Below are 20,222 nucleotides of genomic sequence, written 5' to 3'. Positions count from 1 at the left end.
AAAGCTAGAAATAAAAATGAATGGGCTAGTATGTTACCTTTCTTTTAAAACAGAAACCAAGAGTTGGCAATTTACCTCTAAAGGCACTCTATTATAATGGGAAGCAGGAAAAGCTGTGTCGGGTAAATTTAACAGATTTCTTTTTTTTCTGTGCGGTTTTTTGCATTGTGCTCACCCAAGACACTGCACACACTTATTAATGTAGACGTAATTTGATCTGCATGTTTTTGTTACATATATATGCCTATGAAAGAATTAGGGCCTGTGCAAGAGAATGGCATGAACCCTGGAGGCGGGGCTTGCAGTGAGGCGAGATCACACCACTGCACTTCAGCCTGGGCGACAGAGTGAGACTCATCTCAAAAAAAAAAATAAATAAATAAATAAAAAGACTTAGGGCCTCTGGTATTTTGCAGTGCTATTTTGTTTATGTAGTTTGTGTAATTTTATAGGTAAGATTTTTAAACTATATTCATTTGAGTCCGGTCAGTGGAGTAATTTATTATTTTTAATTTTTTTTCAGCTATATGTCCTCATTTTGCTCAAGACTTTTGGCCAGAGCAGGGCATGGAAGATTCTTTTCAAAAAGTATTACTGAGAAAATATGAAAAATGTGGACATGAGAATTTACAGTTAAGAAAAAGTTGTAAAAGTGTGGATGAGTGTAAAGTGCACAGAGAAGGTTATAGTAAACTTAACCAGTGTTTCACAACTACCCGGAGCAAAGTATTTCAATGTGGTAAATATTTGAAAGTCTTTCATAAATTTTTAAATTCAAACAGACATACGATAAGTATTACAGAGAAGTCCTACAAATGTAAAGAATGTGAAAAAATCTTTCATTGGTCCTCAACCCTTACTAATCATAAGAAAATTCATACTGAAGATAAACCCTACAAATGTGAAGAATGTGGCAAAGCTTTTAAGCAACTCTCAACCCTTATTACGCATAAAATAACCTGTGCTGAAGAGAAAATCTACAAGTGTGAAGAGTGTGGCAAAACTTTTAATCAGTCCTCAAATCTGACTACACATAAGATAATTCATTCTGGACAGAAACCTTACAAGTGTGAACAATGTGGCAAAGCATTTATCTGGCTCTCAACCCTTACTGGGCATAAGAAAATTCATACTAGAGGAAAACCTTGCAAGTATGAAGAATGTGGCAAAGCATTTATTTGCTCCCCAACCCTAAGTAGACGTAAGAGGATACACACTGAAGAGAAACTCTACAAATGTGAAGAATGTGGCAAAGCATTTCTATGGTCCTCAACCCTAACTAGACATAAGAGGATACACACTGGAGAGAAACCCTACAAATGTGAAGAATGTGGCAAAGCTTTTAGGCAATCCTCAACCCTTACTAAACATAAGAGGATACACACTGGAGAGAAACCCTACAAATGTGAAGAATGTGGCAAAGCTTTTAGGCAGTCCTTAACCCTTACTAAACATAAGATAATTCATAGTGGAGAGAAACACTACAAATGTAAAGAATGTGGCAAAACTTTTAAGCAATTCTCAACCCTTACTACACATAAAATAATTCATGCTGGAAAGAAATGCTACAAATGTGAAGAATGTGGCAAAGCTTTTAATCAATCCTCAAGTCTTTCTACACATAAGATAATTCATACTGGGGAGAAGTCTTACAAGTGTGAAGAATGTGGCAAAGCATTTATATGGTCCTCAACCCTAACAAGACATAAGAGGATACATACTGGAGAGAAGCCCTGCAAATGTGAAGAATGTGGCAAAGCTTTTAATCAATCCTCAAGTCTTTCTACACATAAGATAATTCATACTGGGGAGAAGTCTTACAAGTGTGAAGAATGTGGCAAAGCATTTATATGGTCCTCAACCCTAACAAGACATAAGAGGATACATACTGGAGAGAAGCCCTGCAAATGTGAAGAATGTGGCAAAGCTTTTAGCCATTCCTCAACCCTTGCTAAACATAAGAGAATTCATACTGGAGAGAAACCCTACAAATGTAAAGAATGTGGCAAAGCTTTTAGCAATTCCTCAACCCTTACTAATCATAAGATAACTCATACTGAAGAGAAACCCTACAAATGTAAAGAATGTGGCAAAGCTTTTAAGCGACTCTCAACCCTTACTAAACATAAAATAATACATGCTGGAGAGAAACTCTACAAATGTGAAGAATGTGGCAAAGCTTTTAATCGATCTTCAAATCTTACTGCACATAAGATAATTCATACTGGAGAGAAACCTTATAAGTGTGAAGAATGTGGCAAAGCATTTATCTGGTCCTCAAGCCTTACTAAACATAAAAGAATTCATACTAGAGAGAAACTCTTCAAATGTAAAGAATGTGACAAAGCATTTATATGGTCTTCAACCCTAACTAGACATAAAAGGATACACACTGGAGAGAAGCCCTACAAATGTGAAGAATGTGGCAAAGCTTTTAACCATTCCTCAACCCTTACTAAACATAAGACAATTCATACTGGAGAGAAACCCTACAAATGTAAAGAATGTGGCAAAGCTTTTAAGATTCCCTCAACCCTTGCTAAACATAAAATAATATATGCTGGAGAGAAACTCTACAAATGTGAAGAATGTGGCAAAGCTTTAAATCAATCTTCTAATCTTACTACACATAAGGTAATTAATACTAAAGAGAAACCTAACAAGAGTGAAGAATGTGGCAAAGCATTTGTCTGGTCCTCAACCCTTACTGAACATAAGGGAATTCATACCAGAGAGAAACCCTACAAATGTGAAGAATGTGACAAAGCATTTAGCCAACCCTCACACCTCACTACACATAAGAGGATGCACACTGGAGAGAAACCCTACAAATGTGAAGAATGTGGCAAAGCTTTTAGCCAATCCTCAACCCTTACTACACATAAGATAATTCATACTGGAGAGAAACCCTACAAATGTGAAGAATGTGGCAAAGCTTTTAGGAAATCTTCAACTCTTACTGAACATAAGATAATTCATACTGGAGAGAAGCCCTACAAATGTGAAGAATGTGGCAAAGCCTTTAGCCAATCCTCAACCCTAACTAGACATAAGAGGATGCACACTGGGGAGAAACCCTACAAATGTGAAGAATGTGGCAAAGCTTTTAATCGATCCTCAAAGCTTACTACACATAAGATAATTCATACTGGAGAGAAACCTTACAAGTGTGAAGAATGTGGCAAAGCATTTATATCATCCTCAACCCTTACTGGACATAAGAGAATTCATACTAGAGAGAAACCCTACAAATGTGAAGAATGTGGCAAAGCATTTAGCCAATCCTCAACCCTAACTAGACATAAGAGGATGCACACTGGAGAGAAACCCTACAAATGTGAAGAATGTGGCAAAGCCTTTAAAGAGTCCTCAGCTCTTACTAAACATAAGATAATTCACACTGGAGAGAAACCCTACAAATGTGAAAAATGTGGCAAAGCCTTTAACCAGTCTTCAATCCTTACTAACCATAAGAAAATTCATACTAGAGAGAAACCCTACACATGTAAAGAATGTGGGAAATCTTTTAACCGGTCCTCAACCTTTATTAAACATAAGGTAATTCATACTGGAGTAAAACTCTACAAATGTGAAGAATGTGGCAAATCCTTTTTCTGGTCCTCAGCCCTAATCAGACATAAGAAAATTCATACTGGACAGCAACCCTACAAACAGGAAAAATTTGGCAAAACCTTTAACCAGTTTTCACACCTTACTACAGATAAGATAACTTGTATTGGAGAGAAATCTTAGAAGTGTGAATAATGTGGTAAAAGTCTATAAAAAGTCCTGAATTCTTAACAGACATAAGATTATTCATACTGGAGAGAAACTCTACAAACCTGAAAGATGTGCCAGTGCTTTTGACAACTCAAACTTTCCTAAACATCAAGAAAATCATACTGCTGAGAAATCCTAGAAATGTGAAGAATACGACAAAGCATCTAAATGATTGTCACACTTGATTGTAGGTAAGATAATTCATACTGGAGAAAACTACCAGTATAAACAATGTGGCCAAACTTTGAACCAATGCTCACACCTTAATGAACAGGAAAGCATTTATATTTGAGAAAAAGTGTACAAATATAGACAAAGTAAAAATGCCATTAATACCTGCTCACATCTTACTCAAAATCAGAGCGTTCATACTAAATAAAAACATTAGAAGTGTAATTACTGTCAAAAGATCGATCAGAAAATGTCTTTAAAGTAAGAAGAGTATTTTGAAAAAGCATTACAAATATGAAGAGGCATTATTTATGACCTTTTCTATGGAAAGGTAAGGACCATTAAAATGTAAGATGCATGATGAAAACTTAAGTAGAGAGGAGCTTTGTGGTTAACTTGTAATATTGAGTGACGCATGAGGTAGGTGTTCAGATTAGTATTCTTCTGCATTATTATGAAAGGAAAACATTCTTAATTTTAGTTAAAATTTAGTATGATTGTATTTTTATGAAATATTGCAGTATATTTTAAAATTATAAATTACATGTGAACTTAACTTTTCAACTCAACATTTTTAACATGTTAAATACTATAGTGAATTCAATGAAGTGTTATTATGCCTCTAACTTTAACCTATTCCACCTTACTCAAGGGTGTAAGTAAAAGATGGTAAAAAATATACTGTTTGGTAAGATAAATGGATTGACATCTCTTGTAATCTTTTTTGCCAGTGACTTAATTGCCATTAAGTTAAAGAATATTGTTCCTTTAGGTTAAATTTTTATTTTTATTTTCACATTTAAATGTATTCTTAATTTTTGTGGATACCTAATATGTGTACATATTTATGCCCTATATGGTATATTTTGATACAGGCATACAATATATAACCATTACATTAGACTAAATGCAGTCTCCATTACCTCTAGCATTTATTCTTTGTATTACAAACAATTCAATTCTACAGTTTTAGTTATTTTTAAATGTACAATTCAATTATTATTGACTACAGGATTATTTTTATGGTCATAATAAAAATTATATACAAACATAAGTAAAATACATACATTTCTGAGTCCCGAATAAATCTTTAAAAATTTTTTAATATATTTTTCTTTGAACATGTGGCCTCTGCCTGCAAGAACATATGGACTGTTAGTATTGATTTACATTGAGTTAAAAATACACATCTATTAGTCTAAAGATGAATCTTAGGTGTAAATAAATTCTGGAGTGTGTTTGAGTATAAGTTTGAAACTATAGGAGAAAAAAAGCAATACTGGAACAAAATAAATCATTTTAAGAAGGTGTCTAATTTACTAGAAAACAAAAATTCTCAAAAATGCTGAAAGCAAATTTATGCTGTCTGCTTTGTATTGAATTTATTACTGTACAATCTTTTGGTTCAGAATCTCCCCATGCAAATTCTCTGTTTTAACTTGACCGGCACTCATGATGAACCCTAATTTTCTTTTTTGTTTAATAGGTTTTTTTTTTAATTTTTGTTTTTGTTGTTTGTTTGTTTTTGAGACAGAGTCTTAATCCATCTCCCAGGCTAGAGTGCAATGGTGCAGTCTGGGCTCACTGCAACCTCTGCCTTTCAGGTTCAAGCAATTCCCCTGCCTCAGCCTCCTGAGTAGCTGAGATTACAGGCACGTGCCACCATGCCCGGCTAATTTTTGTATTTTTAGTAGAAACGGGGTTTCACCATTTTGGTCAGGCTGGTCTCAAATTCCTGACCTCATGATCAACCCGTCTCAGCCTCCCAAAGTGCTGGGATTACAGGCGTGAGCCACCTTGCCTGGGCTAATTTTTGTATTTTTAGTAGAGACAAGGTTTCACCATGTTGGTTAAACTGGTCTCCAAAGCGTGACCTCAGGTGATCACTCACTTCGGTTTCCCAAAGTGCTGGGATTACAGGCATGAGGTACCAGGCCTGGCCTGTGTAATAGTTTATGAAGAATTCATTATGTGAGCCTGTCTGTAATTATAAGAATAATTTTTTTTAAATTTTATTGTTCCATAAGTTACTTATATACAGGTGGTATTTGGTTAGTTGAGTAAGTTCTTTAGTGGTGATTTGTGAGATCCTGGTGCACCCAAGCAGTATACACTGCACCATATATGTTGTATTTTATCCCTTCCCCTTTCACTCTCCCCCCAAGTACCCAAAGTCCATTGTATTATTCTTATGCCTTTGCATCCTCATAGCATACCTCCCACATATCAGTGAGAACATATGATATTTGTTTTACCATTAGAATAATAGTCTCCAGTCTTATCCACGACATTGCAAATGCTGTTAATTCATTCCTTTTTATTGTTGAGTAGTATTCCAACATATATATAGATATAAAATTATAATTCCAACATATATATGTGTGTACATGTGTATATATATACACACACATTATACCTACTATATATATATATATATGTACACACGCATACACATACACAGACACATATGTATGTATCTCACAGATTCTTTACCCACCCGTTAATTCATGGGCGTTTCAGTTGGTTCCATGATTTTACAGTTGTGAATTGTGCTGCTAGAAACACGCATGTGCAAGTACCTTTTTCAAATAATGACTTCTTTTTCTCTGGGTAGATACTCAGTAGTGGGATTGCTGGATCAAATGGTAGTTCTACTTTTAGTTGTTTACAGAATCTCCACACTGTTTTCCATATGTATTTATATGTTTTCTATAGTGGCTGTACTAGTTTACATTCCCACCAGCAGCATGGATGTGTTCTCTGATTGCCACATCCACGCCAACATCTACAGTTGTTTGATCTTTTGACTGTGGCTATTCTTGCAGGAATAAGGTGGTATTGCATTGTGGATTTGATTTGCATTTCTTTGATCATTAGTGATGTTAACCACTTTTTATATGTTTGTTGGCCATCTTCTTTTGAGGATTTTCTATTCATGTCCTTACCCCACTTTTTGATGGGGTTGTTTTTATTCTCTTTTTTCCTTACTGATTTGTTTGAGTTTGTTTTAGATTCTGGATATTAATCTTTTGTCAGAGGTATAATTGAGTTTGTTGTAGATTCTGGATATTAATCCATTGTCAGGTGTATAGATTGTGCAGATTTTCTCCCACTGTGTGAGTTGTGTTTACTCTGCTGACTGTTCCTTTTGCCATGCAAAAAGCTCTTTAGTTTAATTAGGTCTCAGCTATTTATCTTTGTTTTTATTGCATTTCCTTTTTGGTTTTTGGTAATGAAATTTTTGCCTAGCCAATGCCTAGAAAGGTTTTTCCGATTTTATCTTCCAGAATTTTTATAGTTTCTGGTCTTAGGTTTAAGTCCTTAATCCATCTTGAGTTTATTCTTTTATAAGGTGAGAGATGAGGATCCAGTTTCATTCTCCTACATGTGGCTAGCCAGTTATCCCAGAACCATTTGTTGAAAGGGTGTACTTTCCCCACTTTTATGTTTTTGTTTGCTTTTTTGAAAATCACTTGGCTGTAATTATTTGGGTTTATTTCTGGGTTCTCTGTTCCATTGGTCTATGTGCCAATTTTTATACCAGTACCATGCTCTTTTGGTTACTATGGCCTATATAGTTTGTAATCAGGTAGTGTGGTGCCTCCAGATTTGTTCTTTTTGCTTAGTCTTGCTTTGGCTATGCAGGCTCTTTTTTGGTTCTATATGAATTTTGGTTCTATATGAATTTTAGTATTGTTTTTTCTAACTCTGTCAAGAATGATGGTGGTATTTTGACGGGGATTGTGTTGAATTTATAGATTGCTTTTGGCAGTATGGTCATTTTCACAAATTATTCTACCCATGCTTGAGCATGGGGTGTGTTTCCATTTGTTCGTGTTGTCTATGATTTCTTTCAGCAGTGTTTTGTAATTTTCCTTTTACAGGTCTTTCGACTTCTTCATCAGGTATATTCATTTAATTTTTTTATGCTATTGTAAAAGAGGTTGAGTTCTTGATTTAATTCTCTGTTTGGTTGCTGTTGGTGAATAGAAGAGCTACTGAGTTGTGTACATTAATCTTGTATCCAGAAACTTTGCTGAATTGTTTTATCAGTTCTAGGAGCTTTCTGGAAGAGTCCTTACGGTTTTCAAGGTAAATGATCATATCATCAGCAAATGGACAGTTTGACTTCCTGTTTACTGATTTGGACGCCCTTTATTTCTTCCTCTTGTCTGATGGCTCTGACTAGGACTTCCATGGCTCTGTTGAAGAAGAGTGGTGAGAGTGGACATCCTTGTCTTGTTCCCATTGTCAAAGGAAATGGTTTCAACTTTTTTCTATTCAGTATTATGTTGGCTGTGGGTTTGTCATAGATAGCTTTTATTTTTACATTAAGCTGTGTCCCTGGTATGCCAACTTGACTGAGAGGTTTAATCATAAAGTGATGCTAAATTTTGTCAAATTGTTTTTCTGCGTCTATTCAAATGAGCATGTGGTTTTTGTTTTCAATTCTATTTATGTGGTATATCACATTTGTTGACTTGTGTGTGTTAAACCATCCCTGCATACCTGGTATGAAATCAGCATGATCATGATGGATTATCTTTTTGACATGTTGTTGGATATGGTTAGCTAGTGTTTTGTTAAGAATATTAGCATCAATATTTATCAAGGATATTGGTCTGTAGTGTTCTTTTTTGGTTGTATCTTTTCCTGGTTTTGGTATTAGGGTGATGCTGACCTCATAGAATGAATTAGGGAGGGGTCCTCCTTTCTCTATCTTGTGGAATAGTGTCAAGAGGATTGGTACTAATTTGAATATCTGGTAGAATTCTGCTGTGAATCCATCTGGTCCTGGACTTTTTTTGTTGGTAATTTTTAAATTAACCACTTTAATCTCACTGCTTGTTATTGGTCTGTTCAGGGTGTCTAATGCTTCCTGATTTAAGCTAGCAGGGTTGTATTTTTCCAGGAATTTTTTCATCTCTTCTAGGTTTTCTAGTTTATGTGTGTAAATGTGTTCATAGTAGCCTTGAATGATTTTTTTGTATTTCAGTGGTGTCAGTTATAATGTCTCCTGTTTCATTTCTCAGTGAGGTTATTTGGATTTTCTCTCTTTTCTTGGTTAATCTTGCTAATGGTCTATCAATTTTATTGATCTTTTCAAATAAGCAGCTTTTTGTTTCATTTACCTTTTGTATTTTTTTGTTTCAATTTTATTTTGTTCTGTTCTGATCTTGGTTATTTTCTTTTTTTCTGTTGGGTTTGGGTTTGGTTTGTTCTTGTTTCTCTAGTTCCTTGAGGTGTGACCTCAGATGGTCCGTTTTTGCTTTCAGACTTTTTTATGTAGGCATTTAGGGCTATGAATTTTCGTCTTAGCATCACCTTAGCTGTATCCCAGAGGTTTTGATAGATTGTGTCATTATTGTCACTCAGTTTGAAGAATTTTTTAATTTCTATATTGATTTTGTTTTTTGCCCCAGTGCTCATTCAGGAGCAGGTTATTTAATTTCCATGAATTTGCGTGGTTTTGAAGATTCCTGTGGGAGTTGATTTCCAATTTTATTCCACTGTGGTCTGAGAGAGTGCTTGACATAATTTCAATTTTCTTAAATTTGTTGAGGATCATTTTATGGCCTATCTTATGATCTGTCTTGGAGAAAGTTCCATGCACTGTTGAGTAGAATGTGTGTTCTGCAGTTGTTGGATAAAATGTTTTGTACGTATCTGTTAAGTCCATTTGTTCCTGGGTATAGTTTAAATCCATTGTTTCTTTGTTGACTTTATGTCTTGATGACCTGTCTAGTGCTGTCAGTGGAGTATCAAAGTTTGCCACTATTATGGTGTTGCTGTCTATCTCGTTTCTTAGGTCTGTTAGTAATTGTTTTATAAATTTGGGTGTTCCAGTGTTAGATGAATACATGTTTAGGATTGTGATGTTTTTCTGTTGGACCAGGCCATTTACCATTACATAATGTCCCTCTTTGTCTCTTTTAATCACTGTTACTTTAAAGTTTGTTTTGTCTGGTATAAGAGTAGATACCCCTGCTTGCTTTTGGTATCCATTTGCATGAAATGCCTTTTTCCACCCCTTTAAGTTTATTTGGGTCCTTATGTGTTATGTTAGCTGAGTCTCGTGAAGAAAGCAGATAGTTGATTGGTGAGTTCTTATTCATTCTGCAGTTCTGTGTCTTTCAAGTGGAGCATTTAGCCCATTTACATTCAATATTAATATTGAAATGTGCGGTAGCATTGCATTCATCATGCTCTTTATTGCCTGCATAGTTTGGTGTTTTGTGGGGTTTTTTAATTTTAATTTTTATTATTATTTTTTTAATTTTTATTTTTCTTGAGACAGAGTCTTGCTCTGTCTTCAAGACTGCAGTGCAAGATTATGTTCTTTGTCTACCACCACCAGGTTGAGTAGGGAAGAATAATTGGGTGCGAGAGGTGCTAGATGTGTCTAGTTCAGACTCTTGTTGGACGGGTCTTGCTGCGGCTGCTGTGAGGGGTGCAGGTGAGATTCCAAGGTCACTAAAGTTTTGTACCTAGGAGGATTATGGATGTCTCTGCTCAGTCATACAGGATGTCAGGGAAGTGGGGAAAGCTGGCACTCACAAGCCCGACTTAGCTCCCATGCAAACCAAAGAGTGGGTCTCAATTTCACTTTGCCCCCACAACAGCCCCGAGTCTGTTTCCAGGTGGAGGGCAAGTTGGGCTTGAAAATTGCGTAAGGCTTCCTGCCTCCCAGCTGGGAAAGAACAGTGCTTTAGTTTTTCCCAGCCTGTGAAGTCTGCAAGCCAGATTCTTGCCTCCCCCTGAGTTCTGGCCAGGAGACTTCTTGCCTTGTTCAAATTCTTGCAAAGTTCAGCTAGGGAAGTCTTTCTCCCTTTGGTGTTTTACCCCCTGCTCCTCTGTTTTCCCTCCTGATGGATTCCTGTGGTGCCAGGCAGGAATGGGCTGCTTGGGGATTCAGCAAGCTCCTAGGGCCTCCCTGCTGCCTCCTGCACCCTGTATGGGGGTGTGTGTTCAGAAGAGGAGGGTCTGCCGTTCCCACTTCTGCAGTTGGGGCACTCACAGTATTTGGGGTGTCTCCCGGGTCCTGTAGGAGCAGTCTACCTCCTTCAGAGGGTCTGTTCCTAATGCCTTTAAAGGTACATTCTCAAGCTGAAGGTGGTGATTTGTTCAGGTAATCTCACCTGAGAAAGAATTACAGAAGAGAGGAAACATGGTTGATTCTTAGATAAGTGTCCCAGGTCAAAACTGTGTTCACAGTTTCTTCTAGAATTTCATGTATTTAGAATTGCAATCATTTACATTTCTACCTCTGATGCTTTTGCCTAACAAGATTGTTTCAACTACCTTTTCCCTTTTCTTCTCATGACAGTGAAAGGATCTCTTTAAAATAATTCTTCCCAATTTATCAGAGCCTTTATTCTCTCCATCCAGCCTTCTTATATATCACAAATAATACTCATCTTGAATTTATACCCTGAAATATTGAAAACATTTTCTTTTCTTTCTTTTTTTTTTCTTTTTTTGAGGTGGAGTTTTGCTCTGTCACCCGTACTGGAGTGCAATGGCGCGATCTTGGCTCACTGCAACCTCCACCTCTTGGATTCAAGCGATTCTCCTGCCTCAGCCTCCCGAGTAGCTGGGATTACAGGCGTGTACCATCATGCCCAGCTAATTTTTGTGTTTTTGTAGAGATGGGGTTTCGCCATGTTGGCCAGGCTGGTCTCAAAACTCTTGACCTCAGGGGATCCATCCACATCAGCCTCCCAAAGGACTGGGATTACAGGCTTGAGCCACTGCCCGGCATGAAAATATTTTCTTTGTTGACAGATCAGCTTGGGCAGGTGGGAATTGCAAGGCTCTTGTATTGGTTCGAACCTTGAGAGCACGCCAACAGACAAGATGAGGCAATGTGGAGAACAGACTGTTTTAATGAGGACCTGGGTGCAGGCGGGCTGAGACCTAAAATGGCCTCAGCCCCAAGTAAAGACAGGGCAGGGGTTTTATAGTCCTCTGTAAACAGGAAGTGTCCCAGTCTGACGCCACTGCTACATAGTACCAGACAACCTCCCTCTCGATCTTAAGGGGGAATGTGTCTCCTGGCCAGATCTCTTCCTGCTTCTACTCTCTTGCTGATGCATGCTGCTGGCACAAGTGGCCTTGCACCTTGGAACTGGGCCTGAGGAGGGAGAAGTAATTCATTCCCTTAAGCTTTCAGACCCCAGGGAGAATCTTTCATTCTTGTCTATTTGGTCATAGAAAAAAGGGACAACTTTCTCAGTAACTACTTCAGGCATGACATAGGAGTGGAATGGGTACCTTCAAAAAATAAAAACTTAATTTTTGGGGTATTTTTGAGAGACAGGTTGATACCCATTGTGTCGTTGTAGCAGGAGCATTGTCTGGATTGTCTGGTGGCTAACTAGTTTCAACAGGAGTTTTAGTGGCTTTTATCATTAGTGGGATTACACGGGAGAGCAACAGGAGGAACGCGGTGATGAAGATTACTGGTCCTACCAGCGTTTTAAATTCTCCTAAATTAGAGAACCACCTTCCTAAAAGGTTTGTTGGGCCCCACCCCTTCTAGGTTCGGACTGGTACATGGGTACTTTTCTGATTTTTGAAGTGATTCCCAGTACTGCTTTTCTGTTATCGTCTATGTTAAGACAACAATTAGCGATATTAAACTTACTACAGACTCCACCTTCTTCTGCTAATAAGTAGTCTAGTGCTAGCCTGTTTTGATAAATAGCCGCATGCATTTGGTTTTGTTGTTCTGTGAACATTTCCAGAGCTGAGGCGGTTTGGTTAGTGATTATCTCTAAAACTGCCTGTAGTCTTAATTATTCTAGTTAACATATATATGGGAGTGCAATAACCCCATGAACTATCCTCAGCTCAAGTGGCAGGACCGTAATATTTGATGATCCATTGTGGAGGCCATTCATCCTGTTGCCATCTTTGGCTTCCTCCTGCCTTTAAGGATCGTGGTTGTTTTTTATTTGTTTGTTTTAAATTATTATTACATGCAGGGACTCCAAGAGTGTTTCCCACTGTTAATGTTTTGGAGGAGGGAGTAGCCTTGGGGATGAGCTTGACCCTGGTGCGATGAATCCAGCTGGGGGGTCCTTGGACTCTCACTGCGGTCAACGTGCTGAGTATCACAGTGCAGGGGCCTGCCAACTTCAGTTGTAGGTTTTTGTGAGGGTTGGGTTGGCAGATAAACACATCTGTGCCTGCAAGACAGTTATGTTGAAAGGACAAGGAGGTGTTGACAGGGAGGGGCATGGCCTCATTTGCTGCTTCATGAAAGAAAGACTGTGTCTGGATTAAGGAGGGGAGGTAATTCCCTGGTGGCTCAGAATCTGGGAAGGGTGGAGGCCTCAAGACAAAATTTGGCTATCAGGAGAACCAGCCCCCAATATTTCAACGTAGGTTCTTTTCTATTTTCCTTAAGTGTCGGCCGGTCTGAGAAATAAAGAGAAAGAGTACAAAGAGAGAAATTTTACAGCTGGGCCTCCGGGGATGCCATCACATATTGGTAGGACCATCATGGCAACCCCGAGCCACAAAACCAACAAGTTTTTATTAGGGATTTCAAAAGGCGGGGGGGTACGAATAGGGAGTGGGTCACAGAGATCACATGCTTCAAAGGGCAGTAAAAGATCACAAGGCAAAAGGGGAGAGCAGGATCACAAGGCAAGGGCAAAATTGGAATTACTGATGAGGGTCCATGTCCCATTGGGCATGCATTGTCTTGATAAACATTTTAACAGGAAACAGAGTTCACAAGCAGATAACCAGTCTGACTAGAATTCACCAGGCTGGAATTTCCCAATCCAAGCAAGTCTGAGGGCACTGCAGGAGACCAGGGCATATTTCTTCCCTTCTCTGGACCACATAAGACAGACACTCCCAGAGTGGTCGTCTATAGGCCTACCCCTGGGAATACATTCCTTCCCCAGGGTTATCAATTATTAATATTCCTTGCTGGGAAAAGAAATCAGTGATATTTCCCCTATTCACATGTCCTTCCATTGGCTCTCTGTGAGAAGAAAACTATGACTGTATTCTGCCCAACCCCACAGGCAGTCAGACCTTATGGTTATCTTTCCTTGTTCCCTGAAAATTGCCGTTATTCTGTTCTTTCTCAGGGTGCCCTGATTTCATATTGTTCAACCACCCATGTTTTACAATCAGATCTCATTTGTAAAACACACGTTTTACAAACAATTGTACAGTTAATGCAATCATCACAGGGTCTTGAGGCAACATACATCCTCAGCTTATGAAGATGATAGGATTAAGAGATTAAAGACAGGCATAGGAAATTATAAGAGTATTGATTGGGGAAGTGATAAATGTTCATGAAATCTTCACAATTTATATTCAGAGATTGCAATAAAGACAGGCATAAGAAATTATAAAAGTATTAATTTTGGGAACTAGTAATTGTCCATGAAATCTTCACAATTTATGTTCTTCTGCCACAGCTTCAGCCAGTCCCTGACTTCCTGCAACATTCAGCCAAACATAATTTCAAAGGGACTATAAAGACTGTGCCTTTGGTGTTGTGCAGAATCTCATGAGGGCAAAAGGGAGATTTTTTTGTCCACCACTGGAGGGTTTCTAGAGCCAGCTTGGTGAGTTGGGCTTTAACAACAGAGATAATTTTTTTCAACTTTGCCTGAAGATTGAGAACTGTAGGGTGTGTGGAGAACTCATTTTATAAATAAGGATATAGAGACACCTTGGGTACTTTGTCTGAGGAAGGCAGGCCCATTATCAGACTGGATGAATGTTGGTAGTCCAAAATGGAGCATTATGTGCATGTTGAGAGTTTGTGTGATGACATTTGCATCTTCTGAAGTTGTTGGGAAAGCTACTCACCTGGAGAAAGTACAGACAAAGCCTAGAAGATTGCAGAGCTGTTTATCGGGCAGCATGTGAGTAAAGTCTACTTGTCAGTCTTGCCTGGGTACCTGTCCCTGGGCTTAGTGAGTGGGAAAAGGTGGTGGCCACAGGCAGCTGTGGGGTGATACTGATTGGCAGATAGAGCAGGACTGGGTAATCTCTCAAACATGGCTGGAAAGGTGAAGACAAGTGAGGATAGGGTGGAGAAGTTGCAGGAGAGGTTTGTAATTGACATGGAAAGAGTTGTGGAGGCTTTGGAGGATAGAGATTGTGAAGAAGAATGAAGCGCCTTTCCTTGACATACAATGTTCCTTGGTTTTGAAGGTTTGGGGCTTGGTAGTCCCCCTTTTCTTCTGGGGAGTAAAGAGGAGAGAACGAAGACAGGCACAGAAAGTGGCCTTGCACAGGTTGTAGGGCTACTTGTTTGGCTTCTCTGTCTGCTAGATTTCTGGCTGATATAGGATTGTCTGGCATTTAGTGGCCCCTGCAATAAATGATGGCAGCTTTCTACAGGAGTCTAGTGGCTTGAAGGAGCTTGCTGATGAGAGTCATTTATGACAGGAGTGTTTTTTGTTGTTGTTGTTGTTGTTTGTTTGTTTGTTTGTTTTTTGCAGTTAGGAAACTCTGTTCTTTCCAGATGGATGAATGTGAGTGCACTATGTGGAAAGCATAATGAAAATTTGAATATATGTTGATCTGTTGTCTGACTGCTAGAGTGAGAGCTCGAATGAGGGTGATGAGTTCAGCTTTTTGGGAGGTGGTACCTAGGAAGAGTGGATTAGTTTGAATAGTGTGTGTGTGGGGGGTGACAATATAGCATAGCCAGCATGCCGGCATCCTTGATGTAGGAAGGAGCTGCCATCTACAAACCAAGTAAAGAAGGCATCTGGAAGGGGTTGCTCTGTTAGGTTTGGAAAAGCTATAAGAAAGGTTTGAACATGTTGACACAGAAGTGTATAGGATCTTGGACAGTGGTAGCTTCAGGTAAGAGCATGGCCAAGTTTAGACGGGAGCTGGTTAGCATGGTGATGTGTGGAGTTTCTATGAATAGAGCATACAGTTAGAGGAGCCATGGGGGAGAGATGAAACCTAGTACACTGTGGTGAGCTAGCATGTCTTTGACATTGTGGGTTGAATAAACTGTTAAGTTGGCTTGGAGAGATAGTTTTAGGCTTTCAAGGGTGAGGACAGCAGCTGCTGCCAATGTTCAGAGGCAGGCAGGCCATCCTAGAACTGTGGCTTCAAACCATTTAGAGAGGTAGGCAACAACCTGGAGGGTGGGTCTCTTAGACTAGGTTAGAACACCTACTGCAACTCCACACCATTCATCGGTATATAGAGAGAAAAGTTTAGTGGTTCCTTCTGGGCTAGCTGGGTCTAGGTTGGTATACTTTCGTGGTGTCAGTTAAACAAGAGAGAAAAAGGGCTGGGTTTTCGTTATGACCTTGGGTGATTTCTGAAAGTTTTTCATAGTTTACCACTTTATGGGCACCCTTTTTGAGTCCTGCAAGGAGACACACAATCATGTTGTCTCGATGGTGGCATCCAGGGACCACGTCTTGATAATCCCAGTGGGGGTCCTCGTTGGGAACCGCCTCTGCACCAGTAGGCTGTGCAGGAGCCTGGTTATGAATTGTATTGGCATGCACCTGAGCTAGGGTCCATATACGGTCCTGGTCTTCTGCGGAGAGGGTGGCAGAGAGGATAATGTAGAGGTCATGCCAAGTTAGTTCATAACACTGGGTGAGATACTGAAGCTCTCCAATATAAGAGGTAGGGTCTTCTGAAAATGAACTGAGTCTTTTTGTTAATTTGAGAGAGATCAGTGAGGGAGAAGGGAACATGAACTCTAACAGTATGTTCAGTTTCTGCTACTTCCTGAAGGGGGCACTGTAGCACCAGCACTGAAGTAAGGATGGGGCATGGGCCAAAGATGGTGCCTGAGCAAGTATGGATGGGAGAGAAGGAGGAACATGGAAGTGGTTCCTGCTGAGGGTTTGAATGGGGAAGGGGGGTTGAGTTAACAGGCAGGGGAGGATAGGTAGGAGTATAAGGTGGTGGGATGGGTTTACAAGCCTCAGGAGAGGGTGGTGGGGGAGGTTAATGGGTACAGGCAATACTGGAATTGTCATGAGGAGGGGACGATGTAGGAAAAGAAGTGGATACTGCTGACTAGGAATATGGTGGCTGGGAATATGGCCACTGAGAAGATGGGGACTGAGAAGATCGTGGCTGAGAAGATAAAGAAGAGGCTTGGAGGTGAAAGAAGATGGTTGAGAGGGAGAGGTAGGGGCTGAGACGGGTGGATGGCAGTCTGCTGGATCCAAAGAAGAGGTAGGGTCGGGAGGAGGAAGGCGATCAGGGCGGCGAGAATAGAGGAGGAAGATTTGAACAGGTGAGCAAGAACTGCAGAGATTGGGTTGTGATCTGAGTGCAAAAAATGCCTGGATATAAGGAATTTCTCCTCATTTTTCCAGCCATCAGCAATAATTGATTAAGTCAGTTAAAATTGTAAAGTCCAGTGTTCCATTTGCGGGCCATTTGGACCCATTATCCAATTCGTATTGTGTCCAGATTGAATTGCAAAACAAGACAAGGCACGAATATCTTGCCTGAGGCCTAAGGTTTGTAGGTTTTTTATGAGGCAGCCTTCAAGGCTGTACTTTGGAATGGAAAACTTGGAATTTCGCGTAACAGGGTTAGGCTAGAGAGAACAGGGAAAAGGGTACTGTCCTGGGCAGCTGGAGGGAGACGATAAAAGGAGTGATTGTCACTACTACCTTTTTTGTTCCCAGGACGGGATGGAATGGCTTAGAGGCATCCCCCTAAGACCAGATGATCAGCAAATGCCTGGCACATGCCAGAGCCTTCTTGGACTAACGTTGGATTTTTGGACCGGAGAAACCAAGAGAGGCTGTGTTGATTTTTCCCTGTTAACTGGGCTCGCGGGACACTTACTGGTAGGTGAGATCAGTGACCAAGGGGCATGCACAGAGAGGCGACTGGAGGCTGAGGAGCTTCGTTTGTCCAGCTGCCATACCCAGATGGCCTCCCTCTCCATCTTCGGGGGTATGTGTCTTCCGGCCAATTCTTCCTGCTTCTGCTGTCTTGCTGACTCAATCTGCTGGTGCAGGTGGCTTTGTGCCTTGGGATTAAGCCTGTGGAAGATGGAGTTATTCATTCCCTTAAGCTTTCGAGAGAATCTTTCAGGGATATAAAACATTCTTATTAGGGTTGCTGCTGGGTCCTCAGATATCAGTGAGGGAGAAAAGTGCACCGTTTAGGTTCCATCTGAATGCTTCATCAGCTCTCTGAAGAACATAATTTTAAAATTCCAACTGGAAAAGAATGGAATTAATAGCCTGGAATAATTTAGAAAGATATGTATGTAAAGGAATTAATTCAAAGAAATGTGCCTTCTAGAATGCTGAAGAGATATTATTTAAATAGACTACTAGAAATTACAAAACATGGGCATCATATGTGGCTTGAACTTTGCATCAAACATGTTTTTCAAGATTAGATTCAGATTATAATTTATGTTTTTTGTCGGGCGTGGTGACTCACGTCTGTAATCCCAGTACTTTGGGAGGCCCAGGCGGGTGGATCATGAGGTCAGGAGATTGAGACCATCCTGGCCAATATGATGAAACCTCGTCTCTACTAAAAATACAAAAAATTAGTCAGGCATGTTGGCGGGCGTCAGTAGTCCCAGCTACTCAGGAGGCTGAGGTAGAAGAATGATGTGAACCTGGGAGGCAGAGCTTGCAGTGAGCCAGGATCACGCCACTGTACTCCAGCCTGGGTGACAGAGTGAGAGACTCCATCTTAAAATAAATAAATAAAATAATAATTTATGGTTTTTGGCCAGTAATCTCACAGAAGTCATGTTGCATCCTCCTATATGTATCAGCACCCGATGCCAATTTGTCCAATTCATTTTATTCACTTGGTTAACGTGTTTTCTGAAGGAATTCGTCACTTTAAGATTACTTTCTAAAAACTGTATTTTTTTTTTTTTTTTTTTTTTTTTTTTTTTTTTTTGAGACGGAGTCTTGCTCTGTCACCCAGGCTGGAGTGCAGTGGCCGGATCTCAGCTCACTGCAAGCTCCGCCTCCCGGGTTTACGCCATTCTCCTGCCTCAGCCTCCCGAGTAGCTGGGACTACAGGCGCCCGCCACCGCGCCCGGCTAGTTTTTTGTATTTTTAGTAGAAACGGGGTTTCACCGTGTTAGCCAGGATGGTCTCGATCTCCTGACCTCGTGATCCGCCCGTCTCGGCCTCCCAAAGTGCTGGGATTACAGGCTTGAGCCACCGCGCCCGGCCAAAACTGTATTATTAACAGGTATTTTGGAGAGATTTTCTGACTAATGTACATAAACAATCACATTTAATCTGAAAGCTCTCCAGTCATGCCAAGTGTCAGCTTGCAGCCCAAGCTGAGGTCTGACATAAGTCAGTGGGCGAGTGGTGGGTTGCTGGAAAAACACTCAAGGAATTGTAGGCAGTTTTGATATGGCTTTATTATCTCTCTGGGCAGAAGCCTGGACATGAGCCATATGTACAGGATCAGCAGTTTTACTCTCTCTCTTCCCCTCCTATCCACCTGTCTGTGTACTCCTTACACAGAGTAGCGGCTCAGAGCCAAGTATGAGCTTATGTAACTAGGTTACATAATGAGAATTGTGCACCTGCACTCAAACTCACTGAGTCATACTGAGCCAGATGTTTACCTCAGCTTATTCTTGACCACAGCACATCCATTTTTCTTACATCCCTTTTCTTAATAGTTTCTCTTGTCTATATCTTGCTTTGGAAAATGAAGGCTGTCATCTTCGTTCACTGCTCATATACATGGGGATAAAACCCAGGTTCTATCACTAGATGTTTTACAAAGTATTTTCCTTAAGTTAGAATCATTTATGTCATTTGTGAGTTTGTTAGCAAATCAGTAACTGAGATCTCGTCCCAGACCTCTTGAATTAGAATCCATATTTTAACAAAATCTGCAGTTCATTGATGTATACATTAAAATTTGAGAGGTACCTTCTAACTTACTGTGACTTCTCCATATGAGAACTAGACAGAACTTACTGTGTATAATGTAAATATGGCACTCAAAACTGTATATGCTTGTGTTTATGCCATAAATTTTATGCTGTATTATTTAGAAAACTATAGTACCTACATTGGTTTGTGGATCTTTTTTCATTTTATTTCCTCAGAATACAAAACTACATTAGAGAATCTTTCTCTATTTAACAATATTTTATGGGATAATTCCAGTCTCTCATGTAAAACAGAGGCAGCTCTCGTAACTCTCAAACACCTAGAGTAAAATTAACAGTACTACCCATGGCCATTTGCTAAATATGTGTGGGTGTTTTGGTTTTCTTAGGAAAT

At 39.7% G+C, this 20,222-nt stretch overlaps 1 protein-coding gene across 1 annotated transcript in view; it reads left to right on the top strand.

The window, feature by feature from the left end:
• Positions 1-20,222, top strand: part of LOC105494262 (zinc finger protein 91) — a 65,799-nt gene that overhangs the window by 31,450 nt on the left and 14,127 nt on the right. Inside the window, exon 4 of the mRNA XM_071088045.1 lies at positions 524-20,222. This exon is cut by the window's right edge and continues 14,127 nt beyond it. Coding sequence (XP_070944146.1) covers positions 524-3,753 — 3,230 coding nt within the window. The 3' untranslated portion in view covers positions 3,754-20,222. The remainder of the gene's footprint in view (positions 1-523) is intronic.

Source organism: Macaca nemestrina, chromosome 20 (assembly GCF_043159975.1).
Source record: "Macaca nemestrina isolate mMacNem1 chromosome 20, mMacNem.hap1, whole genome shotgun sequence".
NCBI classification, from domain to species: Eukaryota; Metazoa; Chordata; class Mammalia; order Primates; family Cercopithecidae; genus Macaca; species Macaca nemestrina.
This window is presented reverse-complemented; position numbering and strand designations above follow the sequence as displayed.